This window comes from Panthera tigris, chromosome B3 (genome assembly GCF_018350195.1).
Source record: "Panthera tigris isolate Pti1 chromosome B3, P.tigris_Pti1_mat1.1, whole genome shotgun sequence".
Classification (NCBI taxonomy): domain Eukaryota; kingdom Metazoa; phylum Chordata; class Mammalia; order Carnivora; family Felidae; genus Panthera; species Panthera tigris.
Window position 1 is genome coordinate 47,873,667 of NC_056665.1, and position 21,511 is coordinate 47,895,177.

The 21,511-nt window shown below is 33.1% G+C and overlaps 1 protein-coding gene across 3 annotated transcripts in view; it reads left to right on the top strand.

The window, feature by feature from the left end:
- Positions 1-21,511, top strand: part of ZNF280D (zinc finger protein 280D) — a 139,782-nt gene that overhangs the window by 111,414 nt on the left and 6,857 nt on the right. For 2 of the 3 annotated variants that reach the window (XM_042988791.1, XM_042988790.1), the window contains one exon: positions 1,226-1,271. In XM_042988791.1, the coding sequence (XP_042844725.1) occupies positions 1,226-1,271 (46 nt within the window). Of the gene's footprint in view, positions 1-1,225; positions 1,272-12,965; positions 15,346-21,511 lie in introns of those variants that run through there. The other variant, XM_042988793.1, reaches the window with a different exon arrangement.

Here is a 21,511-nt window from a genome sequence, read left to right on the forward strand (position 1 = left end):
ATTTCTGCAAGTTTTATTTGCTTAAATTTGTTTAGTAAATTAGTTGTAAATTATTGTAATACACTAACAGAGTAAAAGAACAAAAAAATACATGCTCAATTTCCAATGGTTTGCAATCTCATGTAATAATTAAAATATAGATAAGTAATTTTACACAAATTATTGTTAATATTTAGTAAATTATTAGCCTTTATCAACCTAATTTTTTCAGTTTGACTACAGAGAATGGAGAAAGAAAAGGATGTATGTACACCAGCTGTATTTCACTAACCATGAGAGTAGCTTTTAGGATATTTGACATTTCTATCCTATTATATGTCTTCATTTGTGTACATGAAATTTAAGTCAGTATAACTGCTGCTTATGTTAAATGTATTAACCTTTTAGGTATAACTGTAAGCCTTCATAAAATAATGAATTCACCTTACTATGTATTAATGGCATTTTAGATCAGGTAGGCACCCAACTTATATGGTTTATAATTGAGTTTAATATATAATATCAGCAAATAATATTGAGTTATCAGCAGTTTGTAAAAGATCTTTTGGGAAAGCTAGCTTTTATATTAAATTATTTCAAAAGATTTTATAGATGGTATATGCCTTTCTGAATGTTGTAATAAGTTACAATTAGTTTTTTTATTTCTAGAAGCCAAGTTTAAAAATTTATAGTTACTATTTGAGCTATGCTTATGAAGGCTCTTAAGAGACTATATCCTTCAGAATTCTAAATTATCTCTGTGAGTTTGCCACTTTAATTATAATAGATATCAAAATAGCATTACATGGAATTTCATAATAGATAAAATTTCTCTTTCTCTTCTCTCCCTTTTTAAGCCCTATGATAGTAAATATTCATGCATATTTATATATGAGGCATAAAACGTGCTTTCATTTTTTAAATGAAAAGTAATTCCTTTTTTGAAATTGTTTTACTAATGTATTATGTCCTTTTTTTATAATTGTATCTAACATAGAGAAAATTTCATAAGTGCTCTTAACTTTAGAAAAGAAGGAAGTACATGTCTGTATTAATTTATTTAGCACATTTATTGAATCTGTTTATTTTGTGCATTTTATTTTTCCCTTAAAACATTTATAGAAGTCATTTACAAATCTACTTTAGTTTAGATTTACATTTTAATTATTTTAAACATGCAAAAAAGAACTGTCTCATATTTTTCCATTGTAAATATAAAATATTCAATACTTATTTTGTTTTCAAGATCAAAAAATGAAGCTCCCACTAAGGAACAAGAACCTGTGTCTGAGGTAAATTTTGTTTTATTTGTACTTTAAAGGTTTATACATTTGAAAGTATTATTGGTTTAATTTTTCAGACATTTCAATTCATTGTGTGTACATCAGTAATTATTGGCATATGGCATATTATCAGGGAAAAAAATTTGAGATTTGTTTTTTGTTTGTCTTTAGATAATAAAAATATGTAACTCTAATAAGGTGTTTTTGTTTTTACAAAGGCATCACATATTTCACTTGCCTGTTGTTTAATTCAACTAGTGAGTTAATGGAGATAAATTTATGATATAAAAATCCTGAAATCAGTAAAACCTCAAAGATTTGACACTTTGGAATACTAATCTTTCCAGATGATTATATTTTCTGGGATTTTTTAAAAGACTTAACTGGTTTTTAAAATAGAAATATTTTATGTTTTAGCTACTTATTAAATGTGTTTTACCTATCTTAAACTGGTACTCTTAATATAACACTCAGGATTATCATATAAATGTTATTTACTAGGCAGTCTACTGGATGTGTATAGAAATAGTTTTGCTCAAGTACTTGTTCTTTTGATGTCATTATTTTTAATATTACAAAATATTACATGTCTCCTTCTGAGTGTAATGAAGTGAGGCAGGTTCAGCATTTATGTTTGGAACAGCATTTCTTGTCTTGTAGAGTTAGTGAGACCTAGACAGAATTAGCCGCCTTCTTCCAAGCAGCTTTCTTTTACACCACAGAAAGTTTCCTTCTGTTTGAAACGATTTTAATACAAATAAGTTTCATAGAAATGGGATTTTTTTGATTATATGATTATTCTTGAGTGAGTTTTGGTAGTTGTAGTTTTTAATGTTGAATTTATCTATGTAGAGTTGTTTGTACTATTTCCTTATTCTTTTAATGTCTGTAAGGTCTGCAGTGATAATCCTCTTGTTCATTCCTGATGTTAATAGTTTGCGAGTTCTTTTTTTTTCTATTATTGTCATATATTTTACTTTTATATAGGTTATAAAGACAAAGTACAGTGTTACTGTTTTTGTTTTAGCTGGTTATTTTTTTAGAGCAGTTAAAAATTCTAAAAAAGAGTTTCATATTCACTGCTGTTTTTACCATGCCCAATGCTCATTGTTTCTTTGTTAGCTCACCATTTCTGTCTAGTATCACATTCTTTTTGCATAAACAACTTCCTTTGATATATTTTATGTTGCAGATCTACTGGTAATTAATTCTTCTGTGCTCTTTTCATTTAAAAATATCTTTATTTTTCATTTTTGAAAGATATTTTTTGGTGAGTGTAGAATCATTTTATTATCTCTTGGTTTACATATTTTCTGACAGAATGTCTTACTGAATTTTGATCTTCTATATATATATATATATATATATATATATATATATATACACACACACACACATATACACACACACACACACACACACACACACACACACACACATATATATATATATAAATTTTTTGGTTGTCCTCAAGATTTTATCTTTATTTTATCTATAGTTCTCATCAGTTTGAGCATGATGTATCTTATTCTGGATCGTACATATGTTTATTTATGTTTATCTAGTTGTTTATTTATTTGGGACATTTGCCCTGATTGGTGTTCTCTGGGCTGTCCTGAATCTTCTACTTTTGGGGTTTCAATATCCTCTGAGCTGTCCTGTATCTTCTACTTCAGTTTCCTAAATACTATACCATTTGATGTTTGTCCCTGTTCTTAGATGCCTTGTTTTAGTCTCCACCCTACCCCACACACACTTTTTTTGTGTTTTAGTGTGGGTAGTTTCTACCTATTGACCTTTGTTCAGTTTCACTGATTCACTTTTTCAGTGTATCAGGTCTGCTGATGAGCTCATCAAAGGTATTTTTCATCCCTGTCATTTGTTGTTGTAGTTGTTGTTTTCCTAGCATTTGCATTGATTTTTGCAGTTTCTGACCCTCTGCTAAAATTCCCATTCTGGTCATGCATGTTGTCCTCCTTTTTTACCAAAGGATTTAACATATTAATAATAGTAATTTAAAATTTTCTGTCTGATAGTTCCAATAGCTGGGTCATTTATAAGTCTGGTTCTACTGATTGCTTTGTCTCCTTACAGTCCATTTTTCCCATTGCTTTTTTTTTTTTGGTGTTATATCATGTTTTGTTAAAAGCAAGAAATTATATCTAGGACTAAGATAAATAGTGTATATATATCTGAAAATAGGTGTACCTTTTCTTATGTTAAGTCATTACTATGGAATTTTGTTTCACTTAATAGTGAGTTGAACTGGGTTGTAGCTTTCTTGTTGCCATGGTTACCCTTAACATACTACAGGTTCAATTCCTCTGGTATTTCTTTGTGCTTAGGGTGGGAGTTATATCACTGGAGGTTTTTTCCCTCAATATCCTTGTTTCACACTCAGCTTTAGTCCCTGTGACACTGAGTCTTAGAGGGTGTGTCTTTCTCTCTCTACACTGTTGCCTTTTTTTCAGCAGTAGTGCTGTTGCTTGTTATTTGGTGTTTGCTAGCCTGGAGGTGGGTGGTGGGGCATGGGGTGATGTTCTGTATTCTGGTTTTGCCTCACTCTTAAGATGGCTGTGTTCTGGGTCTTGAGATTAGGAATTTTTTCTTCCATCCCCTAGCCACAGTTGGTCCCTGTGCCCTGGGGACAACAGAGTTTGCCCATCTTCTTTCCAGTATGTAGTATGAATATGAATCCATATTTTCATCACGTCATCTACTGATTCTTTTCTGATACATTCATACTTGACTAGAATAAATCTTTGAACTCTTACTTTCCTTTGATTGCCCTGTTTCATCTGTGTCAAATGAAACCAGCCTTTTATACATAAACCAAATTTCTTAAATTTATTTTTTGTTAAATGAAAAAACCTTATACTAAAAATTCAGCAAGCCATCATCAGAGTTAAAGGCAGTCATATTGAATGGAAGGCTACATAGAACAATCTTGGTCCAGGTATGTCTTTCAAGTATAATGTGATGTGGATAGTTCTTTGAATAGATGCAAGTATTTATTTTAGGTACACCTGTGATAGGATGGATAGGTTGAATTAATCTTCAAGATTTTGATTAGATGGTGTTACCATGCCCAGATAATATTTTCCTGGTATCACTCTTTTTCATTCTGTAGTTTTACATTTTCTCTTTGAAAGTTAGTTCCTTTCCTATACTAGATTATAGTTGGAATTATGATTTAGTGGCTTCTAACATAGCCTCTGTTACACAACTATTTGTATTCTGTATGCTCAACAGTCTACTGCTATTGTTCTATAACTGTATGTATGCCATGAATCTTCCCCTCCAATTTGAGGGTTAGTGGAGTTTCATTATAATGTAGGTAGGGAGTAAGAAGAATCAGGTAGAGATGCCTTTTTTTTCTAAGTTTTTATTTAAATTCCCGTTAGTTAACATATAGTATAATATTAGTTTCAGGAGTACAATATACTGATTCAACACTTCATACCACAACCAGTGATCATCACGGCAAGTGCACTCACTCCCTGTTCCCCATCACCTATTTTACCCATCCCCTCCACCTCCCTTCTGGTAACCATCAATTTGTTCTCTGTCATTAAGAGTCTGTTTCTTGGTTTGCATATCTCTTCGTTTTCACTTTGCTCATTTCTTTTGTTTCCTAAATTCCATATATGAGTGAAATCATATTGTGTTGTCTTTCTCTGACTGACTTATTTCGCTTAGCATAATATTCTCTAGCTCTGTCCATGCCATTGCAAATGACAAGAATTTCATTTTTTTTTTTTTATGGCTGAGTAATACTACATCTTCTTTAAACATTCATCAGCCGATGGACATTTGGGCTGTTTCCATAATTTGGCTATTGTAGATAATGTAGATAATAACCCCAATCTCAAGATTGGGGTACATGTATCCATTTGAATTAGTATTTTGTATTCTTTGGTAAATACCTAGCAGTGCAATTGCTGGATGGTAGGGTAGTTCTGTTTTTAACTTTTTGAGAAACCTCCACACTGTTTTCCACAGTAGTTGCACCAGTTTGCATTTTCTTCAATAGTGCAAGCCACATCTTCTCTAACACCTCATTTCTTGTGTTGTTGATTTTAGCCATTCTGACAAGTATGCAATGATACCTCATTGTAGTTTTGTTTTGTATTTCCCTAATGATCAGTGAGGTTGAGCATCTTTTCATGTGTCTGTTGGCCATCTGTATGTCTTCTTTGGAAAAATATTTATTCATGTCTTCTGCTCATTTTTGAATTGGGTGATTTGTTTTTTGGGTGTTAAGTTTATAAGTTCTTTATAGATTTTGGATCCTAACCCTTTATTGGCTATGTCATTTGAAAATATCTTCTCCCATTCTGTAGGTTGTCTTTTAGTTTTGTTGATTGTTTCCTTAGCTGTACAGAAGATTTTTATTTTGATGAAGTCCCAGTAGTTTATTTTTGCTTTTGTTTCCCTTGCCTCAGGAGATCAATCTAGAAAGAAGTTGCTAAGGCTGATGTCAAAGAGGTTACTGCCTGTGTTCATGAGAATTTTTATTTTTTCCTGTATCGCATAAAGTCTTTCATCCATTTTGAATTTATTTTTGTTTATGGTGTTTCTTAAGAAAGTGGTCCAGGTTCATTTTTTTGCATGTTGCTGCCCAGTTTTTCCAGCACCATTTGTTGAAGGGACTTTTTCCCATTGAGTATTCTTTCCTGCTTTGTTGAAGATTAATTAACCATATAGTTGTGGGTTCATTTCTGGGTTCTCTGTTCTATTCCATTGATTTATGTGTTTGTTTTTGTGCCAGTACCATATTGTCTTGGTCACTACAGCTTTATAATATAACTGGAAATCTGGAATTGTGATGCTTACAGCTTTGCTTTTCTTTTTAGGATTGCTTTGGCTATTCAGAGTCTTTTGTGGTTCCATACAAATTTTAGGATTGTTTGTTCTAGCTCTGTGAAAAATGCTGTTGGTATTTTATTAGAGATTGCACTAAATGTGTAGATTGCTTTGGGTAGTATTGACATTTTAACAGTATTTGTTCTTCCAATCCATGAGCATGTAATGTCTCTCCTTGTGTTTTTGTCATCTTCAGTTTCTTTAATCAGCATTTTATAGTTTTCAGAGGACAGGTTTTTCACCTCTTTGGTTAGTTTTATTTCTAGGTATGTTATTATTTTGGGTGCAATTGTAAATGGGATTGATTCCTTAATTTCTCCTTGTGCTGTTTCATTGTTATGTATAGAAACACATCACATTTCTGTGTGGGGCGCCTGGGTGGCTCAGTGGGTTAAGCATCTGACTCTTGATTTCAGCTCAGGTCATGATCTCATGGTTTGTGGGATTGAGCTCCCACTGTCAGCATGGAGCCTGCTTGGGATTCTCTCTCTCCCTCTCTCTCTCTGCTCCTCCTCCACTCGCATGCTCTCTCTCAAAATAAATAAATAAATTAATAAATTAATTAAGAAACACTAAAAAAAGGAAATGCAACAGATTTTCGCACATTAATCCTGAAATTTTACTGAATTCATGTATCAGTTCTAGCAATTTTTTAGTGTAGTCTTATGGATTTTCTATATAGAGTATAGAGTATATATTTTCTATATGGATACTCTATATAGAGTATCATGTCATCTGCAAATAAAGAAAGGTTGAATTTTTTTTTGCTAATTTGGATGCTTTTTATTTCCTTTTGTCATCTGCTGAGTGTAGGATTTCCAGTACTGTTAAATAGTAATGGTGAGAGTGGACATCCTTGTCTTATTCCTGACTATAGAGGAAAAGCTCAGTTTTTCCCTGTTCAGTATGATATTAGTTGTGTGTTTTTCATATATGGAATTTATTATGTTGATATGAAGTTTATTATGATTATGTTTATAATTATTATTATTATTATGTATCACATTGATTGATTTGTAAATATTGAGCCACCTTGCAATCCAGGAATAAATCCTCCTTGATCGTGGAGAATGTGTTTTTAAATGTATTGTTGGATTCAGTTTTTTAGTATTTTATTGAGAATTTTTGCATTCGTGTTTATTGGGGTATTGGCCTTTAGCTCTCTTTTTTTGGAGTCTTTGGATTTGTCTGGATTTGTTATCCAGGTAATTCTGGCCTCATACAATAGATTTGGAAGCTTTCCTTCCTTTCCCATTTTCTGGAATAGTTTGAGCACAGTAGGTATCAGCTCTTCTTTAAATGTTTGGTAGAATTCTCCTGTGAAGCCATTGAGTCCTGAACTTTTGTTTGTTGGGAATTTTTTGATTACTGATTCAACTTCTTTCCTGGTTATTGTTCTGTTCAAGTTTTCTATTTCTTCCTGTTTCTGTTTTAGTAGTTTATATGTTTCTAGGACTTTATCCATTTCTTCCAGGTTGTCTAGTTTGTTGGCATATAGTTTTTCATAATATTCTCTTATAATTGTTTGTATTTCTGTGGTGTTGGTTATTATTTCTCCTCTCTCATTTGTGATTTTATTTATTTGGATCCTTTCTCTTTTCTTTTTGATAAGTCTGGCTAGAGGTTTATCAATTTTATTGATTTTTTTCAAAGAACTGGCTCCTGGTTTCATTGATGTATTGTATTGTTTTTTTAGTTTATCATTTCTGCTCTAATCTTTATTATTTCCTTCTTTCTGTTGGCTTTAGGCTTTATTTATTCTTCTTTTTCTAACTCCTTTAGGTGTAATATTAGTTTGTTTATTTGAGGTATTTTTCTTCTTAAGGTAGGTCTCTATTGCTATATACTTCCCTCTTATCATAGCTTTTGTTGTATCCCAAAGGTTTTAGACCATTGTTTTCATTTTCATTTTTTCCCATGTATTATTTTTATTTCTTCTTTGATTTCCTTGTTGACTCATTCATTGTTTAGTAACAGGTTGTTTAACTTCCATGTATTTGTGGTCTTTCCAAATTTTTTCGTGTGGTTGATTTCAAGTTTCATAGCATTGTGGTCAGAAAATATGCATGACATGATCTCAGTCTTTTTGTGCTTGTTGAGGCCTGATTTGTTATCTAGTCTGTGATCTGTTTTGGAGAATTGCCCATGTGCACTTGAAAAGAATGTGTATTCTGCTTTAGGATGCAATGTTGTGAATATATCTCTTAAGTCCATATGGTCCAGTGTGTCATTCAAAGTCATTGTTTCCTTGTTGATTTTCTGCTTAGATGATCTGTCCATTGTTGTAAGTGGGATGTTTATGTCTCCTACTATTATTGTATTATTATTAATTAGTTCCTTTATGTTTGTTATTAGTTGTTTTATATATTTGGATGCTTTCATGTTAGGTGCATTAATATTTACAATTGTTAGATCTCCTTTTTGGATTGTCCACTTTATTATGATGTAGTGTCTTCATCATTTGTTAAAGTCTTTGTTTTGAAGTCTCATTCATCCAATACAAGTATTGCTACTCCAGCTTCCTTTTGACATCCATTTGTGTAATAAGTGTTTCTCCATCCTCTCACTTTCAATTTGCAGGTGTCTTTAGGTCTAAAATGAGTCTCGCAGGCAGCATATGGATGGGTCTTGTTTTGTTTATCCATTCTGACACACTATGTCTTTTGATTGGAGGATTTAGTCCATTTACATTCAGAGTACTTATGATAACTGTGTATTTAGTTCTGATTTATTACTTGTTTTGTTATTGTTTCTGGAGATTTTCTCTGTTCCTTTCTTGCCTTTGTCATTTTTGGTCTTTCCTTTCCACTCAAAGAGTCCCCTTTAATATTTCTTGCAGGGCTGTGGGGCCATGTTAGTGATCACGAACTGTTTTAGTTTTTGTTTACCTAGGAAACTCTATCTCTCCTTCCACTCTGAATGATAGCCTTGCTGGATAGAGTATTCTTGGCTGCACATTTTTCCCATTTATCACTTTGAATATATCATGCCACTCCCTTCTGGCGTGCCAAATTTCTGTTGAGAAATCTCCAGCTAACCTATGGGTCTTCTCTTGTAAGTCAAGGACTTCTTTTGTCTTGCTGCTCTTAAGATTTTTTTTCTTTATCACTGTATTTTGCAAATGTAGTTAGAATATGTGTTGGTGTGGCCCGCTTTTGTTGATTTTGATGGGATTTCTCTGTGCCTCCTTGATCTGGATGTCTATTTCTTTCCCAGATTAAGGAAGTTTTCAGCTATCATTTCCTGAAATAAATTTTGTGCCCCCTTCACTCTCTCTCCTTCTTCTGGAACTACTATAATATGAATATTATTATGTTTATGGAGTCACTGAGTTCTCTAAGTCTATTCTCATGTTCCATAATTCCTTCTCTTTTTTGTTCAGCTTCATTATTTTTCCATTATTTTGTCTTCCATATCACTAATTTGTTCCTCTGCTTATTCCAGCCTGCTGTTCCTTGCATCAAGCCTGTTTCTAATCTCATTAATTGCATTCTTCATCTCTGATTGTTTTTTTTTAACTTTTTTTTCTCTGTGGTATGAGTCATCCTGATGTCTTCTATTCTTTTCTCAATTCCAGTGAGTGATCATTATGATTGTTGCTTTAAATTCTCCATCAGGCATGTTACTTATATCTCTTTCACTTAACTCTGGCTGTGACCTTATCTTGTTCTTTCATTTGGGATAAATTCCTCTGTCTTGACATTTTATCTGATTCTCCTGGTATGTAATTTTCTATTGTTTGTAATCATTAACTTTTTATATTTTTCATACAAATGTTTATGTATACCTATTTGGTTGTTACATATTTTAATTTATATAAATTAATTAAATGTTGGGGTGCCTGGGTGGCTCAGTTGGTTAAGCGTCCAACTTCAGCTCAGGTCATGATCTCACGGTTTGTGAGTTCGAGCCCCATGTTGGGCTCTGTGCTGACAGCTCAGAGCCTGCAGCCTGCTTCGGATTCTGTGTCCCCCTCTCTCTCTGCCCTTCCCCCACTCCCAGTCTGTCTCTCTCTCAAAAATAAATAAACATTTAAAAAATTAATTAAATAAATGTTTGTTATGTTTAGCTGAATGTACTAATTAAAATAAATATATTTAAAATGTATACCAAAAATTTCTTAAAACAAATATGGCACCTAAAAAGTCAAGTGGTGCATAGGGAAAAACACATACACAACTTGATCAGAATTATAGGGGACTGTAACAAGTCAGGGTGGAAAAACACAATATTCCAGTGGCTGAAAATGATAGTCTTTAATGTTGATTGATACTATTAGAATAGAATTACTATGAAATTCAGAGTTAAATAAAGACTTTTCTTTGAAATGTGAGGAAAAGATAAAGAAAATGAAATGTTGGAAGTCTCAGAAGCTAGATTTCTTAAGCATCAGCAAGAAAATAAGAAGATGCCTTTGAAATAAATTTATTAATTCTTCATTGTCGCCACATATTTCTAATAAAATCAAAATGCTTTTAATAGAGCATGGGCCTATTCAACATGCAGATTTTGGAGTATCTGTTTTACATCATGAGCAACAATTTTCAAAAGTTGGATTTTTTTTTTCTTTTCTTTTTAATGTTTATTTATTTATTTTGAAAGAGTGAGTGAGAGCATGAGTGAGGGAGGTGCAGGGAGGGAGAGAGAGAATCCCAAGCAGGCTCTGTGCTGTCAGCACAGGGCCCACTGCAGGGCTCAATCTCACAAACCATGAGATTATGACCTGAGCTGAAATCAAGAGTCATGCTCAACTGACTGAGCCACCCAGGTGTCTCACAACAGAATTAAATTTTTGTAACCAAAAAAATGCTTTGAAATTTTTCTAAAATTTGAAAAATAATTTGTGATCACAAAAATTCCATGTTTCATCTTGATGCTTTTAAAATGTTAGTATTTTTTTTTCAGTTTATTTATTAAAGAGAGAATGAGAGAGAGAGAGAGAGAGAGAGAGAGAGAGAGAGTGCACATATGAGCAGGGGAGAGGGAGAGAGAATCCCAAACAGGCTCTACCCCGTCATTGCATAGCCTGACCTGGGGCTCGATCTCATGTCCTGTGAGATCATGACCTGAGCCAAACCAAGAGTCAGATGCTTAATCAACTGAACCACCCAGGTGCCCCTTAAAAATGGAAGTATTTTTAAACATATATTCACTGATAGTTTAATAGATGATGCTTTACAGAATGTGTTAAAATATGTGTCAGTGATTTTAAATGTATGTTTTGTGCAAAAATTGTTTATTTCTTAGATGGGCATAGGAAACTCTTGGAAGTCCAAATGCTGGAATGTTTATAAATCACTTGAACTTACAGGAACTCCTCATCATATAACTAATCATTAAAAGGCTTCTATGCTTTATTTGTCTAGTAAAATTTAAAAAAACATATAATGCTGTTAGCAAATCATGTTAAATCTGAAATACCATGAAGAATAAAAAAAAGCAAAATGTTTCCTTGCTCTTTGGAAACCAGATATACTCCATTATGAATGAATGTGCCTGATTATTTACATTAAGAATAATGTCATTTAAAGAGGAGAGTTTTATTTGACTTGATTGAAACAAAAGGAAAAACTGGACAATTATATCTTAAAAAAACTTTTCATTTTAAAGAAAAACTCAATATGGTCTAGCTTATGAAATTATCAATAAGTTAAAAGAGATCATATTTATATAAAAATTGTCCTGGCCAGGTATATGATAATGGAGCAGGTATGTCAGATGTATACAAGGGTATACAATCCAGTATTTCTCCCCCAAAATAATTATGCCAAATTTGTGCCTTGCTCAGCTCATAATCATAATTTGATATAATAGTACAGCATCTATGAATTCAAATATGATTATCTTTTTCAGTATTGTAGAAAGGATATATTTTGGGAGTTGGTTAATTTAACAAGCACATGGAATATTCTTGACTATTCTAAATACAAATTAAAATCACATACAGATATGTGATAGGCATTAAGATTAAATGCAATTGAGATATTTTGTATACAAATTAAAGATTTTTATCAAGTATGAAAAGATAATATCAAATGTCAAAATTATGTTGAACTCAAAAGCATCTTGATACAAATATATTACAGATTTTTACACAACTTATCAGTATGATATTTTGAACAAAGTGGCAAGATATAATAGAACTCTACAATCAGAAAAATCACCATAAATAAAACTGCATGATTAATAAAAGGCTTGTGCCTTTGCTAACAACAAATGAAACAAAGTAATTTGACAAGTGTGTTCATTGAATATAAAACATAAGCAATAAATGTGAATATTCACATGAATTTCAAAATTAGACAAAAAGAAAAGAAATTAGAAATGCATGAGTCAATGATTGAGGGTATTTATAATTATAGAGAAAGTGCTTATCAAATAGACATTAAGATTATAAATGTGCTAACTTCATATTTGAAATATATATATGAAAAATTAAGGTATCTTCAGAATTTAGAATTTTTAAAACCAGAAAAAAATTATTTTCTATAAATTACATTGATTTACACAAAGCAGCCACTGACTCTGTTCTCAAATATCCTGACATTTTAATTTCTATCAAAATTTCATGTAGAATAGTTTGTTACAATATCAATAAATTATAAAATTGGGAATTGTATTCGGGTCCTCTAAAATTGATTAGCAATGCTAACCATCATCAGAGCTTTCAGCAAGTAATAATATTTTTGCGAGTGAAGGGTGTTCTTTCAATTGTAATGGCTACCGACTGATTAATAGAACTTCTTTCAAAGTTGGAGTCACTCCTCTCAAACCCTGCCACTGCTTTATCAATGAAGTTTATGTAATATTCTAAATCTTTTGTTGTCATTTCAACAGTCTTTACAGCATCTTCACCAGGAATAGATTCCATCTCAAGAAACTACTTTTTTGTTCATCCATAAGAACCAACTCCTCAACCATTAGTTTTATCATGAGATTATACCAATTCAGTCACATCTTCAGGCTCTACTTCTAACTCTAGTTCTCTTGCTGTTTCCACTACATCTGCAGTTACTTCTTCCACTGAAGTCTTAAACCCCTCAGTCAGCTGTCAGGGTTGGAATCAACTTCTTCCAAACTCCAGTTCATGTTGATGTTTTGAACTCTTCCTATGAACCATGAATGTTCTTAATGGCATCTAGACTGATGAATTCTTTCCAAAAAGTTTTCAGTTGACTTTGCATAGATCCATCAGAGGAATCACTATCTATGGCAGCGATAACCTTATGAAATGTATTTCTTAAATAATAAGACTTGAAATTCGAAATTACTCTTTGGTCCATGACTGTAGGATCAATGCTGTGTTAGAAAGCATGAAAAACATCATTAATCTTATTGTACATCTCCATTAGAGCTCTTGGGTGACTGGGTGTCTTGTCAATGAGCAGTAATATTTTGAAAGGAATCTTTTTTTCCTGAACAGTAGGTTGCAACAGTGGGCTCAAAACATAGATTCATATCTGTAGTAAACAGATATACTGTCATCCAGCCTTGGATTATGCCACAGCTGCCATAAATCTTTAATTTGTAAAATAAAATGCATATCTGTGAAATGCATGTAATAAAATGAATATGTCTGTATTTTGGAATTCCTGAGTCTGTTGAATGCCTGCAACTTCCAGGGGAAGACTTGGTTGGTAAATTGTAATTACTATTGGTTAATTTAAGCATTCAATACAGTAGCAGTTACCCACCCCCCACCCTCAGCCACATAGCAAGCAGCTGTGCACATGTACCTAGAACAGCTTGCGCAAAGCTTATGAGACCAGAGTGGCCAAAAAAGATACTGCCCTCCAAATATTGAGGAGCTGTGCTGTTATCACTGATTGATACTTTTTATCACAGCATTGCACAGAAGTGGGCACATTGTTGTTAAAACCTCTCCTCATTGTTGCAAGCCCCTCCCCTTATAACTGATGTGACTTCCAAGGGATTTAAAGGTACAGTGCCCTTTTTCCCCCCCTTAGTTTTTTGCTTTTTCCCCATTCAGGAGCCTGACATTAAAGATTAGGACATTCAAAAACAATCACATATATGGGTAAAATTAGAAAGTGATTGTACATGCCCAGGGAAGGGCTCAGCATAGACCTAAGAAGACCTTAAGTTTACATCTCATGTTGATCCTGGAACAGAGACAGCCTACAACAATCAAAAGAAACAAAAACAATAGCAAAAACATCAGAGACTGGGAAGGGGGAGAATCTGATTTCCAAAGTTACTACATTATTAGTTTCAAATGTCCATTGTACAATAAAAAAAAAATTACAAGGCATACATAGAAACAGGCAAGTATGGCCCATTCAGAGGGGAAAAAGGTCAATAGAAACTGGTCCTGAAAAAGACGTAATGGCAGATAATGCTAGACAAAGACTTTGAAACAACTATTTTAAAGATGCCCAAAGAACAGAAGGAATGTGGGGAAAGTCAAGGAAACAGTATGTTAACAAAATGTTAGAGTGAAAACGTGAAAAGGTAAAAATACATTCTGGGGCTGAAAAGTTCATTAATTGAAAGTGAAAAGTTCACTAGAGGGATTCAAAAGCAGATCTGAGCATACAGAAGAAAGAATCCGAAAACTTGGAAGACAGGACATGGAAAGTATTGAGTTTGAGGAACAGAAAGGAAACATATTGAGGAAAAGTGAACAGAGCCTGAGGCAGCTGGTGCCCACCATTATGCAGACAATTATACATATCATGGGAGTTCCAGAGAACATTTGACAGAAACAAAGAGACAGAATATTTGAAGGAATAATGATAAAAAAAACTTCCCAAATTTGATGAAACACATGAATGTAAACATCAGGAAGCACAGTGAATTCCAAGTAAGATGAACTCAAAGAGACCCACACTGAGGACACATTATAATCAAACTCTCAAAGGACAAAGAATCTTGAAAGCAAGAGAAAAGCAAAATATCACATCTAGGGGACCCACAAAGATTATCAAAAGATTTCTCATCAGAAACTTTGGAGGCCAAAAGGCTGTGGACCAATGTATTCATAGTGCTAAAAGAAAAAAACTCAGTTTATAATTTTATATCCATTAAAACTATCCTTCAAAAGTGAGATATTCTGACATAAAACCTAAGAGAGTTTGTGGCAACTACATCTGTCCTGCAAGAAATGCTCAAGGGAGTCGTTGTAAGGTGAGATTAAAGGACACTACGTGGTAACTCAAGGATGTGCAGAGAAATAAATATCTAAATAAAGGTAAGTACATGGGGAATTATAAAAACTAATAGTATTGTAACAATACTTTGTAATTGTTTTTTGTTTTCTATGTGAATTAAGAGATAAATTCATTAAAAGAAAAAAAATATTAGTGTATATGCTAGTATTACTGTAACTTTGGTTTCTAATTCCAAATTTGTTTTCTATGTGATTTAAACACATTTAAAATAATTATTAGTTTATGTCTGGGTACACAGTTTATAAAGATGTGATTTTGTTACAACAGCCAAAAAGCATGGGACAAGGGGGGCAGAGAGGGAAATGGAGCTGTAAAGGAGCACAGAGTTTTTGTATGTTATTGAAGTTAAGCTGGTATAAAATCAAATTAGAGGGTGACAATCTTAGAATGTTAAATATAATTCCCATGGTAAGCACACATACACACACACAAATAACTATACACAAAGGAAACGAGAAAGGAATTTATTTATTTATTTTAATTTTTTTTCAATTTTTATTTTTGAGAGACAGAGACAGAGCATGAGTATGGAAGGGACAGAGAGAGAGGGAGACACAGAATTCAAAGCAGGCTCTAGGCTCTGAGCTGTCAGCACAGAGCCCGATGCGGGGCTCGAACCCATGAACTGTGAGATCATGACCTGGGCCAAAGTCGGACGCCCAACCGACTGAGCCACCCAGGTGCCCCGAGAAAGGAATTTAAACATTTCAGCACAATCAACTAAACACAAAGTCAGTAGTGGAGGAAATGAGTGCCAAAGCAGTTATAAGGCATACAGAAAGCAAATAACACAATGACAGCTATACCTCCCTCCTTATCAGTAATTAATTTAAATGTAAATGGATTAAACTATAATCATAAGACAAATGTTGGCAGAATGTATAATAACACATGACCCAAGAGCATGCAGTCTACAGGAGACTCATATGAGATCTAAAGACAAGTTAAATGAAAGGATAAAAACAGTATTACATGCAATTAATAACCAAAAGAGAGCATGGGTATCTTTACTAATACCAGACAAAATAGACTAAATGAAAAAAGTTTACAAGAAATAAAGAAGGACATTATGTATTAATAAAAGGTTCAATACAACAAGAAGATACAACGATTATAAATATTTATGTACCTAATGACAATTCACCAAAATATATGTAGCAAAACTAACAGAATTGAAGGGAAGAATTGACTGTTCTACAATAATAGAGTCTTCAATACCCCACTTAAAATAATGGATAGAACAATAAGACGTAAGTAAGGAACTAGAGAACTTAAAAAGCTAACTAGATTTAGCAGACATTTAGAGCTAGATTTAGTTCTGCCCAGAAATGGCAATTAGTCAAGAAAAAGAAAAGGCAACCAAATTGGAGAAAAGGAAGTAAAATTATCCTGTTTATGTAGAAACCCTGAAGAGTCCACCAAAAAACAAATAACAAAACAAAAACCCTGTTCGAACTAATAAATGGGGGTGCCTTGGTGGCTCAGGCTGAAGGGTAACTTTAGCTCAGGTCATGATCTCATGGTTTGTGATTTCGAGCTCTGCATTGGGCTCAGTGCTGACAGCTCAGAGCCAGGAGCCTGCTTTGGATTCTGTGTCTCCCTCTCTGTGCCTCTCCTGCTTGTGCTGTGTCTCTCTCTCTCAAAAAATAAATAAACATTAAAAAAACTAAAAGAAACTAAGCCAAGTAGGAGGATACAAAGTCAACAGACAAAAATCAGTTGCATTTCTATACACTAAAAGTCTGAAAAGGAAATTACCAAAATAATTCCAGTTTACAATAGTATCAAAAAGGATGAAATAGTTAGGAATTAACCAAAAGGATGAAAGATTTGTAAAATAAGACTAAAAATCCTTACTGAAAGACATTAAAGAAAACATAAATAAATGGAAACACAACCCATGTTCACAGATTGGAAGACTTAATATTGTTAAAATGTCCATACCACCCAAAGCAATGTACCAATTTATTGCAATCCCTACAAAAGTCCCAAAGACAGTTTTTAACTTTTTCCCATCCTAAAATTTATATGGGACCTCAAATAGCTAAAACAATTTTGAAAAAGAAGAGCAAAACTGGAGGACTTACACGGATTTCAGAACTTACAGCAAAGCTACAGAAATCAAAACAGTGTGGTATTGGCATAAAGACAGACACATAGACCAGTGGACTAGAATAAAAAGCCTAGAAATAGGCCTCATATATGTAGTCAAATAATTTTTTACAAGGTAGCCATGATCAGTGGGGAAAGGACAGTCTTTTCAATAAATGGTGCTGGTAAAACTGGATATTCACATGCAAAAGAATGAGGTTGGACCCTTACCTAACACCATATACAACCATTAACTCAAATTGGATCAAGAACCTTAATGTAAGACTGAAAACAATAACATTCTTGGAAGAAAATAGGATACAAGTTTTATGACATTGTATTTGGCAATAATTTCTTAGTTATCACACCAAACCACACAGTCAAAAAAAAAATACACAAATTGGTCTTCCTAAAAATTTAAAAATTTTGTACATCAGTACAGTATCCACAGAATAAAAAGGCAACCCACAAAAGACAGGAAATATTTGCCAATCATATGTCTGATCCAGAATATTCAGAGAACTCCTAAAACTTAATGACCAAAAACAACCCAATTAAAAAAATGGGTAAGACTAGAACAGACTTTTCTACAAAGAAGATAGATATATAAATAGAAAAGATATGCAACACTAATTATTAGAGAAACACAAATCAAAGCTATGATGAAATATCAGCTTATACCTGTTAGGATGACTATTATTAAAAACAACACAACAACAACGAAAACAAGTGTTGATGACAATGTAGAGAAAATGGAACCCTTGAGTGCTGTTGACGGGATTGTAAAATGATACAGCCAGTATGGCAATTTCTCAAAAGAAAAAATATGTATGATCTAGCAGTTCCACTTCTGAGTATACTCAAAAGAATTGAAAGCAGAGACTAATTCAATTAGTCTGTATACCAATTTTCGTATAACATTATTCTCAGTAGCTAAAATACGGAAGTAAACCAAGTATCCGTCTATAGATGAATGGGTAGGCAAAATGTGATATATACATACAGCAGAATATTATTGAGCTCTGAAATGGAAACAAATTTTTCAATATGCTACAACATGGATGAGCCTTGAATGCATTATGCTAAATGAACTAAATCAGTCACAAAAAGATAAATACAATATGATTCCCCTTTGTAAAGTACTTAGAATAGTCAAAATTATAAAGATGGAGAGTGTAGTGGTGGTTAGAGGCTGTGGGGGAGAGGAGAATGTGGAGTTAATGTTTAATAGGTATAGAGTTTTAGTTTTACAAGATAAAGGTATGGGGATGGGTGGTGTTGATGGTTGCACAACAGCGTGAATGTATTTAGTATCATTGAACTGTACACTTAAAATTGTTTATGATGGTAAGTTTTATGTGTATTTTATCACAAAAAAAAAAAACACGTGTATATAGGGGTATGTGTTTTTTCTTTTACTTCAGGTTCCAGTATGGCTTGGCATAGCACTGATCTCAGCATAGTTACATCACAGCTTTTGAGACCATTATGTGTGCTGATCCAGGAAGTACTATGATTTCTTTTCCTTTATTATATCCTTTCCTTTTACTTTTATGGAGTTGAACAATATATATCTTTACTCATTTGTTTTTCTATACACTTAATGCTGTTTTTTTAAAAAATGTGATTTATTTGTCTAATGTTTGGAAGTATTTTTTCCAAATGTTCACACACATCACAAGAAATTGTTGGAGAGTCTGTATATCTCCTTAGATCTCCTTCAGTGTAAACTGGTTGCTCTCTGGGTCTGGTTGCATAGTTTGTTGTATCAAGATTTTGCTTTGCCACTTTGTTATGTTGGATGTCCTATTTCCTGGACTCTGAGTTCCTTTTTTTCCTTTTTGGTTTACTTCCTACTTTGATGAAACATGTTCTATAACACCTTCCTCAGAAGGGGTGCATCTTTTTTCACTCCTTGCATATTTAAAATTTTATTTACGTAAATGGTAGTAGTTTGGCTGAAGTACATAGAAATCATTTTTCCCATGTAATTTTGAAAGTATTGTTTTTGATAAGTCTGATGCCATTCTTGCTCCAGTTTCATTGCATTTTGGTTATTTTGTTCTTTCTGGAAACTTTAATGATTATCTTTAGTGTTTTGAAATTTCATAATATGTTCACCAGTCATCCGTTTTCCATTCATTATGATAGGCATTTGATAAACCTTTGTAATTTGGATGTATATGTTTGGGAAAGTTTTCTTGTATTATTTATTTGGTAAATTTTCACTTTTCTTTGTTCATTCTCTTTCTCTTTTTCTCTCTCTCAACTCCTATTGATGTGACACTGATTTCCTACTTTAACTCCTCTAATTGTATGGCATTTTCTTTCTTGCCTTCCATCTTTCTTTTTTATACAGTCTTTTTAAAAACATTTACTGTACTTAACACATTATTTTAGTTGTCATGTATTTATTTTTGAAGAGCTCTTTAATATTTTCTTCAGTTCTCTTCATAATTTTTGTTCTTGTTTAACGGATGTAATAACATCTGATACTTCTTTGGGGATACTAAATATAAATTATATATTTTTTCTTTTGTTCCCAGAAATGTCTCTGATGTCTCGTATCTCCTCTCTTTATTCCTTTTCTATTTGTTTTGGTATTTCTGACATTAAAGGGTGTCTTCAATTGTGTGGTGATCCTTGTCTGCCCATACACACTAAAGAGTAAAGCAGTACAAAGTTCTTTGAAAACTTGTTTATGAATGGGGACAGGGCTGCCTCGTATGGTCATACAGGGTGTGCACTGAAGAACTCCAGGGGGTAATATTTACATACATCCCTTAGTACTTTCAAAAAGTATTGGATTTGCCATATTAGAAATTAAAAATAGGAGTTGTAAAATGTAACTTAAAAACAAAACTAATAAACCTACTATATATTCACATATAGTAACATATAAATAACACTTTTCTGAAAAATAACTATTTTCTGAAACATGAGATATTTAGTTAGAAGACTTGGTATTGTTTTATACTTTTGCATAACTATTTAATGTCTGGTTAAATAGAATAAAGCTAGATTTTCATGTTTCTGCATTCAGTCTGTTATGACTTGTTATTGTGGATGAAATATATGATGAATGTCCAGCCTTAGCCAGTACTTCAATAATCTTTTAAAATAATTGTGATTTTTTTTTGCTACTCATCAAAAGTAGACAAGTAGTATTGCATTGCATATGTAAACTGCTTTGGGTAGTATTGACATTTTAACAATATTTGTTCTTCTATCCAGAAGCATGGAATATTTTTCCAGTTTTTTGTGTCTTCTTCAATTTCTTTCATAAGCTTTCTGTAGTTTTCAGTGTATAGATTTATCTTTGTTAGATTTAGGTATTTATCCAAGGGATGCAGGTATGCTGTTTTGAAGGGGGCACATGCACCCCAATGTTTATAGTAGCACTATCAACAATAGCCAAAATATGGAAAGAGCCCAAATGTCCATCGATGGATGAATGGATAAAGATGTGAGATATATATATATATATATATATATATATATATATATATATACACACACACACACACACATCATACATACATACATACAGTGGAGTATTACTCAGCAATCAAAAAGAACAAAATCTTGCCATTTGCAACTACATGGATGGAACTAGAGGGTATTATGCTAAGCGAAATCAGTCAGAGAAAGATAAATATCATATGACTTCACTCATATGAGGACTTTAAGATACAAAACAGATGAACATAAGGGAAGGGAAGCAAAAATAATATAAAAAAAGGAGGGGGACAAAATATAAGAGACTCTTAAATATGGAGAACAAACAGAGGATTGCTGGAGGGGGGATGGGCTAAATGGGTAAGGTGCAATAAGAAACTCCTGAAATCATCGTTGCACTTAATGCTAACTAACTTGGATGTAAATTAAAAAATAAATAAATTTTGGGGTTCCTGGGTGGCTCAGTCGGTTGAGCGTCCGACTTCGGCTCAGGTCATGATCTCACGGTTTGTGAGTTCGAGCCCCTCATTGGGCTCTGTGCTGACAGCTCAGAGCCTGGAGCCTGCTTCAGATTCTGTGTCTCGCTCTCTCTCTGCCCCTCCCCTGCTCATGCTCTGTCTTTCTCTGTCTCAAAAATAAATA